We start from the raw sequence: 17,837 nt of genomic DNA on the forward strand, positions 1-17,837 counted from the left end.
CTGTGCTTCAGCTTTCTCTTCTCCCCAAATAGATCCTGACCATGACTAAGACCCCAAAAAAAGAAGGAAATGTTCCAAACTGTGAGAGGTCCTTTGAAGAGGTCCATTAACAACCCAAGGGATATACTGTAATACTGAAGTGCTGATCTCTGCAGAAAATACATAGCAGGTCAAACACAGTCCACAATCCCAGGCTGATTTCCCTCGAGTGCTCCCCTTCAATCAATAGGCTGTCTCTATCAAGTGAAAGTTATGAATTCAATGAGACAGCTTCAGGCTAAAGAGAAAGCACCAGTTTGCGCGTTAATGCAGTAGAAAATAACTTCTCATGCTACGGTATGACCATCCTGCAAAAAGAAAATGACTGACAACAGGAGACTTTGCCATTATTATAAAAAGCATTTTTTCAGGCAATTCTGAAAACATGGTGGCAGACTCAAGAGAGTCTATTCTATGTCTGTCACATTAAGTGCATAATTACTTGCCGCCTTTCAAGAGTCACATCCTTCAAATTGTAGGGTTCTACTCACTTACCAGACAATGTTTCATGCAGTAGAAATTGGCTGATCATTTACAATAGCTCCCAAATCTTCAGATGTAAATTGCACAAATCCAATGCAGATGATGTTCTGCACAGGCACACGGGCATTTGTTTTGCAAATCCTCTCACCCCCGATGTTTTCTAATTTAAAGTTGCTGATTTATCTGTATCCCCATCCACATTTTCTCTGTCAGGAAAAACAAGGCCTGATGTGGAAAAGTGAAAACAAATGCACTTCAACCAGAAGGGTTACAGATGAGTGAAACGGATACTCAATATCTGCTCTACATGAGTGCTACAAATACAAATCTTGAAAATACTGAGATCATAGTACATGTATTCTCTGATTAATTTTATGTGAAGCAGCACTGGTGGGGAAAGGCGAAGGGGGGGGGGGGGTTACAGTAGAGCACGCGACTTTGGTGGTTCGGAGTTTGAATCCCAGCATTCTTAGAGCTGTAGTACATTAAGCCGACAAAAAACATGTTGGACTGCCAACCTATTGGAACTACTTAGCATTACAGCATCAATCAGGAAAGGCATATTACATCCATTCACAGTTGCAATGGGTCCTCCCAATAAGTGAAAATGATAAGTTGACATGTTTTAAAGGGAAAAAAATGGAAGTTCAACGTTTATTTATATAGAACATTTCATACATGTGGAAATCCAATGTGCTTTACACAAAACGCACACTTTCATATATACATATATAAAACATCAAAAAAGTGAAAAAAGCATAACATATACATAGAAAAGCAAATACACTAGTCATGGAAACAGGAAAGCCCACTTTTTAAAACTCTTGAAAGCAGCAAGAGTTGAAACCTGTCTTAAGTAATCCGGTTCCACCATCTGGGCACATAATTGCACAAAAAGCAGCTTCACCAGATCTAGATTTGCCCCTTAGAACTACTAAAAGACCAGCGCCAGATGACCTCAGAGACCTGGTCGGCTCATAACCATCAAGCAGGTCAGAAATATACTGTGGAGCCTGGCCATTCAATTCTTTAGAAACAAGATGTAAAATCTTAAAATGTATTATTGAGGATAAAGGAAGCCAGTGCAGTGATCTTAGGACAGGTGTAATGTGATCAAGATACAAAATGACAACTGTACCCTATCAGACCTGTGTCCTGTAGTAGTTCCAGTGACCTTTGGTATGCATTTATTGTAGGTTGCTTTGGATAAAAGCATCTGTCAAATAAAATGTAATGTAATGTAATCGTTTTTCATCCCAGCCAGAATTCTGGCTGCGACATTCTGAATGAGCTGGAGTCCTGGAAAGACCAGAGAAAAAACCACTGCAGTAGTCCAACCTACTAGTAATAAAAGCATGCACCAATTTCTCTAAGTCCAGTTTTGATACAAAAGCAATTATTTTTGCTCTATGTTTTAAGGTAATAAAAAGCTGATTTTGTGATGCTATTGATATGGTCGTTAAAATTAAGGTTGGCATCCACAATGACGCCAAGCTTACACTGTGCCTCGTTCTGAATCAACCAAGCACTTTCACCACCAAGGGATGACAGCTGTTACTTTAACTGACCCATGTACTGAAGCATACATCATATGTGCTTTATAGTAGACAAATAAACATGCATTACCAGGGACAGCAGGTCTGTGCCATAGATTTTCATTACATAGATTAAATATGGGTAATACATAACTTATAACCTCACCAACATTTCAATAAGGTTAAATCTGACGTATCAATACAGCCAGATTAGGGACAGATATGCAGGTTAATTAATTAATGCTCCACAAAATGTCACACCAGTTTCCATAGTGCATTTACTTGTGTGAAGTAAAAGACTAAACAAAAATACATTCCCTACTGCAGACCCAAGAAAGGCTGACGTGGATTGAGATGTGAAGCACATCCCTTCATTTTATGAATGAAATGAAAATGAATACATTGTGCACAAATACAGTTGATATCAAACGTCTCGGTAAAAACAAATGAACTGATTTAAACATTTAATAACAAGTAGGCTAGCATAGGCTACGCTCTTGATTGCGAAGACAGACACCACAAACAAGTGGTAAAGAGAGAAGGACTGCATAGTTTGACAAGCATGTAACAACACGGGGACGCAATTTTCTTCATTCCTACAAGGTAAACAAGAAGCAGGAGAATACTACACAAGGCTAGCCTGCTCCGTACAACGGGAGATATATAAACATAATTCACAGAACACGCCATTCAAATTGGGAAAGTGTTCCGTTATTTGAGGTAGGATAATACATCTTGAAAATAACTTTTTAACTTGAAGCGCACTTACCCTCACTTCCATACCGTTTCCCATTGTTCGCACCCATTTTTGAGAATGCATAATCTATGCACTCAAACACGGGATACCCATAAAATCAAATTAATCCCAGGAAGACAGTGTGGAACGGATAAGGAATGACAAAACAGTCCAGCGCACAGCTCCCCTCCGCGAGATATTGCCGCAGAAGCCTTTCTTTAAATCCCTAATCCAGGCTTTGACAGGACAACGGGGGACGGGGTCTCCCCAACATTTAACACATTATATGCGGTTTCAAACTTATTGCAAAATCCTTCAGTGGACAAGTAGATTTCTGTAATCCATAACTCCATGGCGTTAAGGAAAAGCAACATCCATGGCAGTTAATATGGTGTGCTTAATTCAGACGACTCGTAAAGACGCTGCTGCGACACTCAAGGATCCATTCTGAATGGTCAATTCTGTACTGTAGGTGCACCTGGTAGCAAGCACGCTGACTCATTTCTGGGGTCCGTTTGAAGCAGCACAAGGGCTTGCCTCGACTCAGAAACCTCCCACCCTCCATGTAAAAGGAAAAGTATACGGGCAGATACAGATTTAAAGAGACCGCGGACTAAAAGAAGAAAAGATGCGCTGTTTTTACTTGGCATCCTCATCCTCACTTGATTGGTCTTTCAAAGTGAAATCACAGTAAATTACAGTTTGTGCAACAGCGTTGTATTTAGGATACTAACTGAATACCGATATGTATAGTCTTCTGTAAAAACACAAAAAGGACCAGAGAACTACAACATTATATGGTGATCAAAGAAAATGAATTTTAAATGTGAACGAACGACGGTTCTAAATAGGCTACTATAACAAACTTTCACCCCTCAACACGGCAATTTTTATACAGGATGGTTATACTTCGTGTGATTTACAGAAATTCAAGCAAAAGCTAATATACATTCCACGATTTAAAAAAATTAAATGCATTGAAATGCTAATGTAAATAAAGACGTTGACCTACACTGACAACACCTAGCCTACAGTTGTGATCTGTGGAGATTTGAAGTTTGGTTTTTGTTTGCTTTTTTGTACTTTGAAATATATTATGGTGTCACTTATTTTGACCCCTGATTGGATCTCACAGATGCTGTATACTCGACCCAACATTATGATCAGACTGTATAGTTCCGGCACTGATTGCTTCGGCCAATTGAAAGGCAGCGCAATCGCGGAGATTATGGTGTAATCATCACAGTGGGTTGCAGCCAGAATCAGCATAGTGCGGCACAGTAGCCTGTTATATACGCCCCCTAGTGGCTGTCAGTCAGCCCAAAACACGTAGTAAGATTCACATTCCACCTCAGTATAAATTCATAGTATTATTACTTCTATTTTATGATTTGAGCCGGGGGAAGCTGAGTCGCCCATTGTTTCTCGGAAACCATGGACAAAATTGCTCATGTGACTGCACATTTAGGAAGACTCCTTCATTTTACTCAACCTGTGATGTAGGGACAGGAATGGAATAAGTGGTAAGCACAAATAAGTTCAAAAAAAAAAAAAAAAAAAAACATTTGCAGTGGCAAAATAAGTTATGTGCTGAACTTGCCACCACTTACAATTCTAATAATATTGTATATAATAAAAATATGTCTCTTTTTTTGTCTGCAATTGATTCTGATCCAACAACTACTCTTAGCTTTCCCTTTGTTTGTCAGGGAGGTTATCCTGTAGGAAGTTTGTGCTAAAGGTGCTTTTTATGGGCAACAAAACAATATTAGCAGACACATTTCCTGAAGTCAGTGTTACAGAAAAAAGGTTCCTTATGAGCAAATTCAAAACAGGAATCTGAAACAAGCCCAGGATATTTTTAATCGAATGACTTCCTGAAATTGCATTTCATTATCATATCCTATGGCCTTGTGCTACACTGACAATGGGAATATGCATGTCATTGTTTGACCAAAGTTGCCACCAGTGCTATGGTATCACAATAGATGCTATTCCTAGCGAGAGACAGTGGTAGGAAAGGGTGTCAGTTCACACATGCAGGGGGGTCCACGATTCTATCAAGTGTATCCATAACCTTCTCAATTTCCTGTACTGTTTTTAGATTGAATTTATTTCTGTTCCATGAAAATCTCTCTTTTAATGATGGATTTCCCCTAGCTTTGAAATGTAGCGTTTCTTTGAACCTTCCGAATTGACATCCAATCTGTCATGCACTACCTGTTCAGGTCAGAAACACATGATTGTTCTACCAGTATTTATTTTACTTCTTTTTTATAAGCAATCCTGTGATTCAACATACAATATGGAAAGCATATGCCAACACCAAAAACAGAAAACTTTACTAGAAACCTTTATGGTGGATGATTACATTTTTTCAGCATCTTACTGGGTTGCATGGCGCTTATCAACTGTCAGCCAGCCATTTGCGAGAGGTCAGATTCCAAGCCCAAAAACCTTGATTGCTAAGCCTTTATTCAGTCTCCCTGGAATGCATCTGAGAAACGTGAGACCCTGCTCAGGATTTCATAGATAAGAATAGGAATGCAAGTAGCAATTATTGGTCAATGAAACACTCCTCTGCCAAATTGTGACCAACCCATGCACGTAGCTTGGATGTCAGTCATGTCATGACTTCTCTCATATTCAACAGTGGAGAAATCAGGACAGAATAGTGTGCCTTTTATAATAATAAAAAAAGAAAACATTTTTTGGCACTGGCATAATAGCAGTTAGCAGTTGCCATAAGTTGGAGAACTTTTCAATGTATGCAGTATAAACAGGATACCATGGGTTATGTACATTAGGTGATTTTCCAGGGGCCTACATTTAACCTGATTTACCTAGATTCATGTGCACGCTCCATGATGGAAATGAAGCCTTATTATGGCTCAGCGGATTCTGCCCCTATAGCAGAAGAGATATTTTCTGGAAAGGTACTGCCAAAGGAGTAGTCTGGATTTCTCAGGGGGTCAGAGTAGCCTCTATAGCTCTATGACTCAATGTAAAGAGAAAACATTTATAATGATACAAAACTGCATTTTAAAAAGTAGACAGTTGGTTTACTCCCCTAATCATATACTTAAAACAGACTCAATGATCCTTTAATAGAATGCCAACATTCTCACTCAATTTCAAGAAACAGAGGGGCCACAGAGACACTGATTTGATACCATGACACAGAAGCAATAGACACAATCTACAACTTTGGAAGAAAACGTATATATAGGCAGTATTGTACAAGTGTGGAAAAGACCAAGGGAAAGAGGATGAACTACAGATGCAAATCCAATAATTTGTCAATAGGCTAATTTAATGGCCATTATCACATCCACAATACACAATCATGGAGGACTTCGTGAAAGTTTGTTAGAATTCCTGTTAGATTTCAGATAACTCAGAACTTAAGACCTCTCTGCCAAATTAAAACCAAGTTTTGTTTGCAATGATCTGAAACATAGTGTGAAAGGAAAGTGCTGGACCCAGTGTCTGCCTTGCTGTTGGGATACGTTTGGCCTTTTCATTACCCACAGCCGCCCCACTTCACAATGACGTGTGAAGTCACGTCATGTTGCCAAGTCAAAACTGAAAACCTAGCCCTGTCAAAAACAGTCAATAATACAGTCTAGATTTGGTTTTGCTTACCACGCTTTAAAATGCAATTTACAACACATTTCTTTCTTCACTATACCTTTGAGATTTGGTACTAAAAAGAAAAGCCACTTATGGCAATACCCAATCAAATTATGATATATGCATGTTGAGTTGCTGCACACACTATTAAAGACAAAGCAGTATATTTTTGTCTACTATTTATATTTTCTTTTTTGTACCGAAATACAATACTTTTAAAGATTAAAGTTTGAAATATGTTATGTTTTAATGGGTAGATCAAGGGTGTCAAACTCATCCTGGAGGGCCACACTGTCTGCTGATTTTGGTGCATTTCAGCACAAGTCAACACACTTTGTTCTCAAGGGCTTAATTGGCTGCTGATTGAAAGGAAACCAAACAGCGGCAAACACTGTCACCATCCAGGACTGGAGTTTGACACACCTGATCTACCCATTAAGACATACAGTACTTTTAAAGATTAAAGTATGAAACCTCAGTGTATTGTTTACTTCATATTCAGCCTTCCTTTCCAAGGTCATGAGTTTCATAACTACAAATATTACTAATAGTCCTACCCACACTGCCATACTCTGAATTACACACATCTTCAGGAAATCATATGTTCAATGATCAAAGCTCCATTTAATAAACACGGTCTTAATTAAGCTGCCTTCAAAAACAAACTTTATTATAAATTCTTAAATGTTTACCCACTAACAAATAAATACATATCCAGTCTAACTTTCCCATAACCTCCCTTTCAAAATGTTAGATTCCAAGTGGGTTGCTTGCTGACCAGGGTTGAAGCACACCAACATGGGTACCAGGGTAAGGGTTGGCAAGAGATTCTGTATTAGCACCTGCAGCACTCTGAGCCGCAGGAAGAGACATTACAAAGTAGGAGCAAACCGGAGATGCAGGCATGCAGTTGGAGTCTAAGACTGAGGCACTCTGGGATATCATAGCAGAGGGAGGGCTGGTATGTACAGCCTCAGAGTCTACAGATGGAGCACAGGGAGCATCGGCTCCAGAGTCTGCCATATATAAGCAAGCAGCAGGTGCAGGTGCATGCTCAGAATTTCCAGCTGCTGAAGTGGAGGCAGCCACATCTAAATAGCTGCTCTGAGCCAGTCTTCTACAGATCGCCCTCATGACCAAAGGAATGGACATGCATCTGCATAAAAAATAAAATAAATCAATCGAAAAAGCATATATCCTTCAAATGGGGATAAAAAAAATTGAATTAGAAAAGTCGATTGACTGCACTGCACTAATTGTTAGTGTACATACCTATACATTTGTGTATATTTATACTACTTTAAAGTAATTTGCAGCAACTCAACATACAGCAATACCCTAGCTAATTAAATATAAAATCAGTAGTAAAATTACCTACAGCCATTTGTTTATTTATTTATTTATTTTTTTAAATGTACCTTTTCAAGACTCGTGTTATGTATTCATCAATGGAGGAATATTTTGAACACAGTGTAAACAGCCGGCTGGTGATTTGACGAGAGTCCTTTAAATTCACCAAAACTGTGGAGGCAAGTAAACACATTGCTCTACATTGATATCAAACATCAGCATCAATTTTGGCTCACCAACATGCAAATTTCACCAAGACTTGTGTCGTTCAAAATAGTGAACAATCCCAACAAACCATTTGAATTGTAAACAGTGATTGGTTTCTAATTGTTCAGTTTCCAATTTATTTTCCAGCACCCACATCAGATACCGAATACTGCAACTATTTATGCTAGGATTCTGCAACCACCCTTCTAACACAGATTTAAAATAAGCCAAATGCGCTCTAGGTAACAGTTCTCCTGCGCAAATAGACCATCTGGTGCCCTGGTACTCACGCACACCGAGGCAGCCTGGGTCAGGCAGGGGGAAAGACACAGAGAAGCTGGACTCCGACTCTGGAAGGACCTCACAGTGCAAGTCTGGCTCTGAACCTACAGAGAGCAGTGAGGGGTCAGGACAGGGGTGGTTACCTTAACACTTCACCGTGATACCTGGAAAAAGCTGTCAGTTCCAGCCTTTCAGTAAATGCCATTGGTCACATTTCAACAACTGTGCAAATGGTAGACAAGCTAGTGCATGCCAGGGCTTCTCTATCCACAGCCACTGCCAGGCCTTGGCAACGCTCGAGTCACCCCTACTTAGTCCCTCAAACCCATGCTTTTGGCCCTTCCAATACAATCATCATGCTAATTGGAGTGTGGTCAAGGTTAAGGGCAGGGCTACTGCAGATAGCAAGGTTTCAAAATATGGAAGTTACAGGCCATATTTCAATGAGAGTGTGATGGTCTGAAGTGTATGAGAGAAACTAAGAGTGATGATAGCACCCTCCGAGGCCCAATAGTAGATAAGCAGCAGAGCAATAGTCTGAATCTATGGCACAGGGCTTTAGGCATGAACTCAACCAAGCCTTTGACTCAGACTGGCTGGCCTAACTGTGGAAATGCAGTTATTGATACACAGATGAATAGGTCTGGTCCTTAAGGGCAGTGGGAGCTTAGCTTGAAAGAATAAAATACCCGCCATGGCCAGATCTGTGCCTTCATGCATTCAAATAGGTATGCCCATCCTTGGTTATTCTGTAGATCAGTTTGTTTGATCTTTACATTTTCCATATTGTGGTCTGCATTTGCCATGTAAAGCTGGGAAGAGTTCTGGAGAGTTCTCGTTTGAGCTTGTACTGACCTGTCCGGTCAGGATCTTGCAGTTTTTTTTCAAGTGCTTAACAGAATTTCAGGACTAAATCTGGTGTAAAATTTAGAAGCAACAAGTTAAACTAGTGAAATTCTCAATGTCTTCACCTCTGAAATAACCCATGATTTAACATTATTGACCTTGGCAGGGCCTGTGGTGGGTAACGATGCTGGAAAGCAGAGTGTTGATTGCAGCCTGGTGTCTCAACAGCTCCAGCAGCATGGGGACATGGGCAGGGTGTGTAAAGGGGATGTTGTGCACCAGCGCCCCCTTCAGAGCTGCTATGCCCCACACGTCCCCTGCCAGCACATAACTGTGCATCTGGTTGTCTGGAAGAGGCTGGGCATCGACGGGTAGATGAGGTGGAAAATCATTCCTTTAACATATTTAAGTTTCAAAACCAAAATACCATCTTGGCCAATACACACATCGTTTTGGAAATTAAAGAAACTCTAGAAGATAGGAAAGCCAAGAGTCTTGCGGCAAGTCATCAGTATTTTCCAATGAATCTACCAACCACAAAGAAGTGGGCATCTTCCCCTGCCAAAGAGTCAAAGCAGCTGCTTTCTTCCAGACTGGTCGCCAACAGCCAGGGGAAGGGCAGCCACTGCAGGTCAGTCTCATACATGGTCATTTCTGCAACAAACCAATTAATCACATACAGCAATACAACATGCAGCACTTCAAACCAGGATAAAATAAAACACATCCCTTGATCAAAAGTTTTTTAAAGCTATACGGCAGTGATTAGACTTAGATGTGTACAACATTAATTCAAGGAAAATCAATGCATGTAGTGTACCCACCAGTGATTTGGTGCATTTTGCGGATAAAGGAAGAGAACATCGGCAAAGGTGGTTGCAGCCTCAGGAAAAAGCAGGCTGGCAGGATTTCACTAGTGACACTGTCCAGGGGACTGAACACCGGGAGACTGCAATGACAGCAGTCAGTAATTGAACACTGTAGGGACTAACTAAACCCTGTCAAACAGCAAAAGATTAGCACAACCATTTTGTTCCAAGGCTCCCACTATGACAGTGAAAGAACACGATCAGCTCTGTAATGTCTTTCATTCCATCTCAATTAATTTTCAATTCCCCAAGGCAGTTTTATTGTTTCCCAGGATGTTTCAATTTGAAAGGTTTGAATTTATTCAGTTCAATAGACTCAAAGTAATACTCAAAAATAACCAATTGAATACTAGCTGTTCTAGGTACAATTTCAGGGAAAACAGGCATGCCTACGGCATCTGCTATGGAGGGAGTTTCAGTTGGCAGAGCAATGGCAACTTGTCTGGTCAATTAGGTGCCTATATTGATATCAGATGTATGATTATGATGACAGGTGTCTTTGGACCAGGAATGTTTGTCCATCTCAGTTTGTTCAGCCTGGTGGCAGAGACAAAACATCCCTTCCAGTATCTGAAAGTTACCCATCTGTGTTGATTATGGGAGGCCTTTGGATGAGGCAAGTCATCTGCAGCCTGTGTGTGGAGTCACTGGCCCCTGCCGTCACCAGAGCTGCCTGTCCACTGTTGCACTCTACAGTAAAGAGAGGAGGCAATTTGCACTTTTCTTACCCATGACGATTTGGTGGCTCCTCATTGAATGAAAGCACACCCATTCATGTCACAGACTGACCATACCTGCATCTGCATTCTCTGTCAGTTGATCATAAGGGCTGATGTAGTACTTGATACTCAGGGGATTTCCTGTGTGAACAAAAATGACCATACATCTCAGATCATAACTTTGATATCACCCTTCTCTTTTGCTCCAGAACCTTCTCTCCGTAGGGTGACCTTCCCAATTCTTCCGTTGAGAATCGTGTCCACATGAAGATCATGATCTATGAGAGGTCTGAAAGCAAACAGTAACATTTTATGAACAGCCAGAATGGTAGCTTTACATGTATTAAGAAACGAACAGCCATTAGAATGACCACTTATTCAAAAAGGAAAAAACTGCCATTTTAAGACATAGTATTGTAAGGCCAGATTGACACTGAAGTGCCGTTTACGACAAGGATGTAGTCTGCTGGAAACTGATGAGGCCAACCTTAGAATACTGAACTGAACTAGCATAGAATTACCATCAGAGGGAGCCAAATGAATTATCTAAAGATTCTTATCTGTTGGTAGCTTTACAGCGAACTGAAGTACAAGCAGTTAAAACTCAAGAAAATAATTTCTGTTACAAAGTCCTATTCTCTCACCTGGGCAACTGAGATATCTTTACAAGATCTTTCTCCAGGTGCTGAAGGGCAGTGTATATCTTTATTTTAGTTTCACTACAAAAATAAGTGGACACAGCACACGTTATAAATCTCTAAAATTACATAAATTAGATAAGAACAATATTGCGAATACGACGGTACTTGTCTCCACGTATGTTGTAGAGCGAAGAGAAGCAGTCCAGCTTCATTGAGAAATCTTCAAATCTTTTTGACCTGTGCGGCAAAGATAACATAGTAATGGTGTTAAATGCAACATTGAGTTTTGCTGTAGGCACAACCTACTGAATCTCAAATTACATAAATGTTTTCTACCTGAGAAGGGTAAGAAGTGCTTCCCAGGACTGAAACAAAGGAAAATTTAGCCTTAGCACCCATTGTATTTTTGTTTGTTTGTTTTGTCATAACTGGTGGCCACAACATAGGGGGTGGTGCATGTTTAGATCAATGCTTGAAGTGGAAACCAATATGCAGGAGTCCCAGTATGGTTTAGAATGGTTGCCATTCTATCATATTCAATTTACAAGCATGCAGACATGCAGTACATTCTTCCATAATTATGAATAAGCATACCTATTCTGACAGTCATCTGCATTTTTTTTAACTGATTAACATTTGGTAGTAGTAGGCTAATATCTACAGTGTAATCAATTTTAGAATTAAATTTATAAATCAATTTATAATACAGCAATAATACTGAAACTATTTGGCATAAGCATATAGTAACAGAGACAAAACACCAAAGCATTCATAAATCCTATTTTCACACTACACTACTAAGTTACTACAATGTTACTCACTATGGACCAGTCAGTGAATATGCAGTGAATAAACTACTGCTGTGGCTAGAAATGTGGGCCTTGTGGTCCTATGGTCATTACCACAGGAGCCTCTCCATGATGAGCCACCTTGACATCCTCTACACCCCCACCAGGCAGCAGTAACACCTCCAGGTAGAACATGTCCGAAGTCAAGTAATAGGTAGTCTCTGTGGGGCTCCGGTGTGATCCTAGCCTGGCATCAAGAAGCCATAGAGATATCAACTCTAAACATGACAGGCTATAAAAGTGATAATATAATCTGCCGATGAATAGTCACTTTATTTGCATCATTTCAGATTTAATTTTTATGAACACCTCAAGTAATAAAGTTTATGGTATCTATCACATTAAAATAAATAACATTTAAGCTCAGCAAAGTTAATTTGAATTTAGAAATCCCCTGTTGGATTTCCTCATGGCTTTTGGTCATATCATCCAGTAAAAATCAAAATATAGGCTTTTGTTACATTCTCCATCATTTTAGTCAGACAATATACGCAGTGTATCCCATGGCCTACGTCCTTCTCAGACAATGCAAGTCTGTGCCCATGCTGAAAATATGCAACTAACATTTAATTATTCCCGAAACTAACAAACATCAAGTTGCCCCAGAGCAATACGTACCCTCTCTGTTTTGCAATCATCTCTAATCTGGATACCATTGCAGTCAGAGAGGACACTGGAATACAAATTGGAACACACATTAGTGGATCACTGCAGGAGTTGTCTCGCTGTAGTCATAATAATTAGTACTAACAGAAATGTGCCTTTGGTTGAGTTTTGAAGAGTTTTTAAAGTTTAAAAAATAAAATAAGATATGAGCTGCAGCTCACTCCAATACAACAGACCTCAATGGGGCAAAGTTTTTGGGGTGCTCAAAGCACCAAAAATGTACATAAACTCAACAGCAACGTTTCCAAATATAATGCCACGGTTACTCATTGACAGCCACAGATTTTGCTGTGCAGTTTCATCGAAAGCTACTTTCTACTGAAATACGCCAACTGTGTTTATCCACACAAAGTCTCAACCAAAGCACGCCAGTAATTTTTGGCGCAGTGTCGACATTGTTAAAACGGTGTTGAAACGATGTTTTAAAACGATGTTGACAATGCACCCCAGAATACAACTCTATACGCTACAAAGTGTGCCATTTGGTTGAGACTTTGTGCAGATAGAGTTGGCATATTGTGGTAAAAAGTAGCTTCCGATGAAACTGCACAGCCTCTGTGGATGTTTGAGAGTACTTCAAACAAAATTATATATGATTAAGCAACTTTTCAGACATTACCAAAACAGAGGTCTTAATAAATAGAATTTACCATTCAGTGCCTCATGGATTCTCCCCAGACAACGCAAATACAGCGGACTGGATCTGGAATCGGTTTTTGATTTATCCTGGAAAATATATCACTACAAATTATTTCCTTCCTCTCTCAAAATAACAGGGTAGATTGCTTTCACTATTTATGCCAACACAGGCAATGTCATGTGGGAGTTTTGCGGGGATAGTCTATACAAATCCCAACAGAACCAAAGCCATTGTGTTGCAGGCATAGTATTAGTCAAGCAGCTATCTAAACAACAGTTGCTTCAGCTCCTCCTCCACACAACTGCAGTTGTTCATGAGTGAATCAGCCTTGACAGCCCCCTCCCCAGCCCCAGAGACTTCTGCAAAACCTGACTTCCTTTGAGACAACTGAGCAGTATGCAGCAGAGCCAAAGACATTCTCTTCCGCATTTACACAGCACTAGCCCCATTCATGCGCAGTGCTGCAGGCCAAATCTGTTGTTCCTGTGGGGAATCTCAGAGTAAATACCCCTGCCACTCAGTTTTAAAACACAGTTCCAATGACTCAGGCTTGATAAACGTCACTTACAGAAACAGCCATATTTGGTCAGAAGAGACTGGTTATTTGAAGACTCACACAAATTATGCAGGACTAATCAGCATATGCTCCCAGTCTGAATCCAAACCAGCCGTGAATGAGCAAAACTAATGTAAATATTCCTTGATGCATGTGCCAATGCAAGGTGCAAGTTTGGTGCTGCCTACCCAACGAATGTATGTGCCACCTTCAACTGGTTTATCATTTACATTAATTTGCAACAGATTGTCCAATATGGACAAACAAGCAGTATAAATATTACACAATTGTTTAGCATTACATCAACTGCAACACAGTACATTTAACTGAATACATCTGGGTGTGACATAGCTCAGGAGGTAAGACCGATTGTCTGGCAGTCGGAGGGTTGCCGGTTCAAACCCCGCCCTGGGTGTGTCGAAGTGTCCTTGAGCAAGACACCTAACCCCTAACTGCTCTGGCGAATGAGAGGCATCAATTGTAAAGCGCTTTGGATATATATATTTTTTGCTATATAAATGCAGTCCATTTACCATTTACATCTGATCCAGTTTGGATTCACAAACTGTTATAGTTGAATTAACACAGTTTGCAAACTATGTTCAAGGTAAGAAGTTGATATACTTTAAATGTATTTGTAAATGGCAGTTAATTAGACATTTAGGCAGTCACAAAACCTCACCTAGTCTAATAAGGGTTTGTGACATATGCCTATTGCTGCTGTCTGGGGTGTAGATAAGCTAGACTGGGAAGCAGCCGATGAAGACTTTGAATTTGTGATTATAAGGAACCTTAAATGTACAAATGCAACTATGACAACATTCTCAAAGATGACATTTCTGGTAATTTATTAGAAGTCCTACAGTTCTTGAAGATAAGCTCTCAGCAGAGGAATCTTCTCCATGAAGCGGTCTTATGTTTTTACAGTAACTAGACATAGGAATGTGGGAGATTCTACCAACATCTGGTAAGCATTAAACAGATGCATTATGTTCAATATTAGAGATTGTGTTAACTTGATTTCCCAATTTTTAAATATTTTACACTCTGTCCCTCATGCCACTTTATTTTTATTTATTTTTTAAAAGGGCACCTCACACCTATGGTTAGAAAAGTAAATTAATAAATAAACTTGTAGCCACAAGGGCACTTTTTCCACCTCAGGGCAGAGGGCATATGCTGAAGCATATGTTGGTGTCCGTGTACACATACCTATTAAAAAAAATAATAAAAATGATTAGCTGCCCCAATATGGGGAGAATGAAAGGAACGGAAGTGATCATGGATGGAATGTCAAATGTATACACTATGAAAAGCATGTTTTCAAGGGAACAAGTGCAACAGTATTTGCCTGGTACATTGTACACACAATTTGCAAATTAACAATTTATGCAAATAAAATAAATTGATAACTAACCAATTAAGGTCTGAGATTAACACTGAGGGTGGAGTCATTGGTCAAAAGGGGGAAAAGACAACCTACACTAGCTTAATGACAACAGCATCTGGATGTCATTTAAGATTTAGCAGATGCATTCTCAAATGAAAACATCCCACTGGAAAATGCAATAATCCCAAATTACACACATTTTTTAAGAAGCGTGTGATAAATAACAGGTCAATTCCATCAGCTAGACAGCTTTGGTAGACGTATGTCCTGCAGACCATTGCTTTGAATAAAATAAAACTTAAAACAGATAAGAACTGATAAAAGCAACTGATACCATATCTGAGCATGGGCAAAACAGACAAGACAAATTGTGACAACATGCAATGACTCAGCAGACACAGCATAGATAAATCAATGAACCACCAATTGGCACATCTACAACTTAAACATTAAGTGAAGACATTTTCACCCAGCATTGTCAATCAGTGACAGAAAAGACTATTGATCAAATTTAATCGGTTTGGAGCCTTTTCATGTGTACATGACATTCACCTTTTTTGATGTACCACTGCAGCAAACTACTTTGTTACTGCCTATATTTGACTTCTATTCAAGTTAAAGAAGAACCATTCAAATTATTTTAATGTGACCATATTCCATGTTTTTTTTTTTTAATTTATTTTGCAGCACTGACAGTTATCGTCACTGCTTAATTGGAGGATTTTGTCAAGGCGTATGATTAGGGTCGTGCATTTGGGATATTTCTTTGACACAAAGGCTATTTACCTTTGGTGGGAGAAGTACATACAGAAAAATAACTTGAGTGACAGCGTGGCATAAAGTGGCAGTTTAAGTCATTTAAAGCCGATTCAAAGCCCGCTCAGTAATCACCCATGTTGCTACTTGTGCGTATAGTTTACACAACTCTTAAAGAAATTTAGAAAACCAGATTCTGTCCAAAATAAAACGAAAACAAAAAGTTAAAAAAATTAATGAAGTGGTGCTACCCGGCAAAACAAGAACCATTTACCATGTGATCGGAATCAAGATGAGACTTACCATGCACCTGCGAACCAGCTGAAGTGTCTCATTCCACGGCTTCTCTGCATATTTAGACCGCAGCTGCGAGAGTTTGGTCTTGTTGGTGTCCACTCCACCTACAAGAAAAATACATTGACAGATAGTTAAACAATACATTCTGTAATGCCGAATAAATGTGGGCTTAGACTGTTTTTACTACAGCTTTTGAAAAGTCAAAAGGTTAGGTGGATAGGGTATCGCTTATAAAGACGAAAAGTTTAGCTGTATCATGCAAGTCGTGTAGCTCAATAACTGAGAAGTTATTTTTAAGTAGTTATATAAGAAAAGACTGTCCTCCTAGCAGAATGGGAAATATATCACTCCTCTTCTGCAGAGACGGAGGTTATTACATTTAGGTAGGCTAAATAATTGACTTATTCTAATGAAAGGATAGGATTCATATCCAAAATACATTCACTATGCTTGCGTCTCAGCCAGTCACCCAGCATCTTTTAAAATATCGCACGAAGTGCTACATGTTTTACCCGACGTCTTCCCCTCCATTTCGTCTCATCTACTGAACTTGCCAGTTTAAGATCGAGCAAAGCACGGTTGAACCTAAATCCTAGCCAATGTATAGTTAGCAATTAATTAAGGTGGTACAGGGTGTGGACGAATACATTTACTGAATTGTTAAATGTCAATTCCCAGTCAGGTGAATTAAATCAAAAAACTAATTTGAACAAAGGACCTATCATTTTCAACGTGTGCGTGTGTTTACGTTTATCATTTATGATTCAAGATTAAAAAAAATAAAAAAAGTAATTTAGGAAACTTCTAGGCTACAATGTTCGGGGCGCCTAACGTATGGTTTTAATGATTGGGCGACCAAGGCTAGTTGAAGCATGCATTTTTAATTTATCAAAGGCATTTTACATGCCATTTTACAAAGGCATTTTAACATGCCTCTGGGAAAATGTTCAGCTTGGGAGAACACTAATCAGTGGGACATACTGGGGAGCTGACTCACAGACAACGTTCAGAAACAGAGGACAACAACAGACAAAACTGACAAATTCCCACCCACAAGATAAATACACTCCACCCACAAAATAACCCCCTCAGATAGTTAGGTGTCCAGCTCAATTCTCCAGAAGTGGGAAGCAGATCATGAATCCATGTTATGTAGGCTACTTGTTAGCTAACTGATAAATAAACTCTTAACTACAGGGAAAGTTTACTGCAACCTGATGCATAATAATAATAATAATAATAATAATAATAATAATAATAATAATAATATAATAATAATAACAACAACAACAACAACAATAATAATAATATGATTCTGATGCTGATCATGATCATAATAAATAT

General features: G+C 39.3%; 2 protein-coding genes across 5 annotated transcripts in view; both read right to left on the bottom strand.

The window, feature by feature from the left end:
- The window catches only part of LOC118224858 (F-box/LRR-repeat protein 7-like), a 56,154-nt gene extending 52,627 nt beyond the window's left edge, over positions 1-3,527 (bottom strand). The window contains exon 1 of the mRNA XM_035412660.1: positions 2,827-3,527. Within this exon, the coding sequence (XP_035268551.1) occupies positions 2,827-2,863 (37 nt within the window). The 5' untranslated portion in view covers positions 2,864-3,527. The remainder of the gene's footprint in view (positions 1-2,826) is intronic.
- Positions 3,528-6,898: 3,371 nt separating this feature from the next.
- Positions 6,899-17,108, bottom strand: zgc:111976 (uncharacterized protein LOC553663 homolog). 4 transcript variants are annotated; one of them, XM_035412728.1, is made up of 17 exons: positions 17,006-17,108; positions 16,500-16,597; positions 13,505-13,580; positions 12,807-12,861; positions 12,243-12,375; positions 11,677-11,705; positions 11,506-11,577; positions 11,344-11,418; positions 10,912-10,988; positions 10,775-10,840; positions 10,562-10,670; positions 9,936-10,060; positions 9,647-9,765; positions 9,270-9,468; positions 8,274-8,369; positions 7,845-7,947; positions 6,899-7,582 (listed from the first exon to the last, which is right to left on the bottom strand). In XM_035412728.1, exons 1-17 carry the CDS (start codon positions 17,022-17,024, stop codon positions 7,177-7,179), a joined length of 1,857 nt encoding a protein of 618 aa, XP_035268619.1. In that variant the 5' UTR covers positions 17,025-17,108; the 3' UTR covers positions 6,899-7,176. The 4 variants fall into 4 exon arrangements, with proteins under 4 accessions (XP_035268619.1, XP_035268620.1, XP_035268622.1 ...); XM_035412729.1 differs by having other exon boundaries at positions 16,963-17,028; XM_035412731.1 differs by lacking the exon at positions 17,006-17,108 and adding an exon at positions 16,933-17,002 and having other exon boundaries at positions 10,775-10,789; positions 10,891-10,988.
- Between the last annotated feature and the right edge of the window lie 729 nt (positions 17,109-17,837).

This window comes from Anguilla anguilla, chromosome 4 (genome assembly GCF_013347855.1).
Source record: "Anguilla anguilla isolate fAngAng1 chromosome 4, fAngAng1.pri, whole genome shotgun sequence".
NCBI classification, from domain to species: domain Eukaryota; kingdom Metazoa; phylum Chordata; class Actinopteri; order Anguilliformes; family Anguillidae; genus Anguilla; species Anguilla anguilla.

What these genes read in the sequence shown, in the direction of transcription:
- zgc:111976 (XM_035412727.1), bottom strand. Translation starts at nt 16,969, where the DNA reads ATGCTGGGTGACTGGCTGAGACGCAAGCATAGTGAAT. An exon ending in GGTCACCCTACGGAGAGAAG is followed by an intron (nt 10,841 to 10,911) that starts GTTCTGGAGCAA and finishes TTGTTCACACAG; the next exon opens with GAAATCCCCTGAGTATCAAG. An exon ending in AAGATGCCCACTTCTTTGTG is followed by an intron (nt 9,469 to 9,646) that starts GTTGGTAGATTC and finishes GTCGATGCCCAG; the next exon opens with CCTCTTCCAGACAACCAGAT.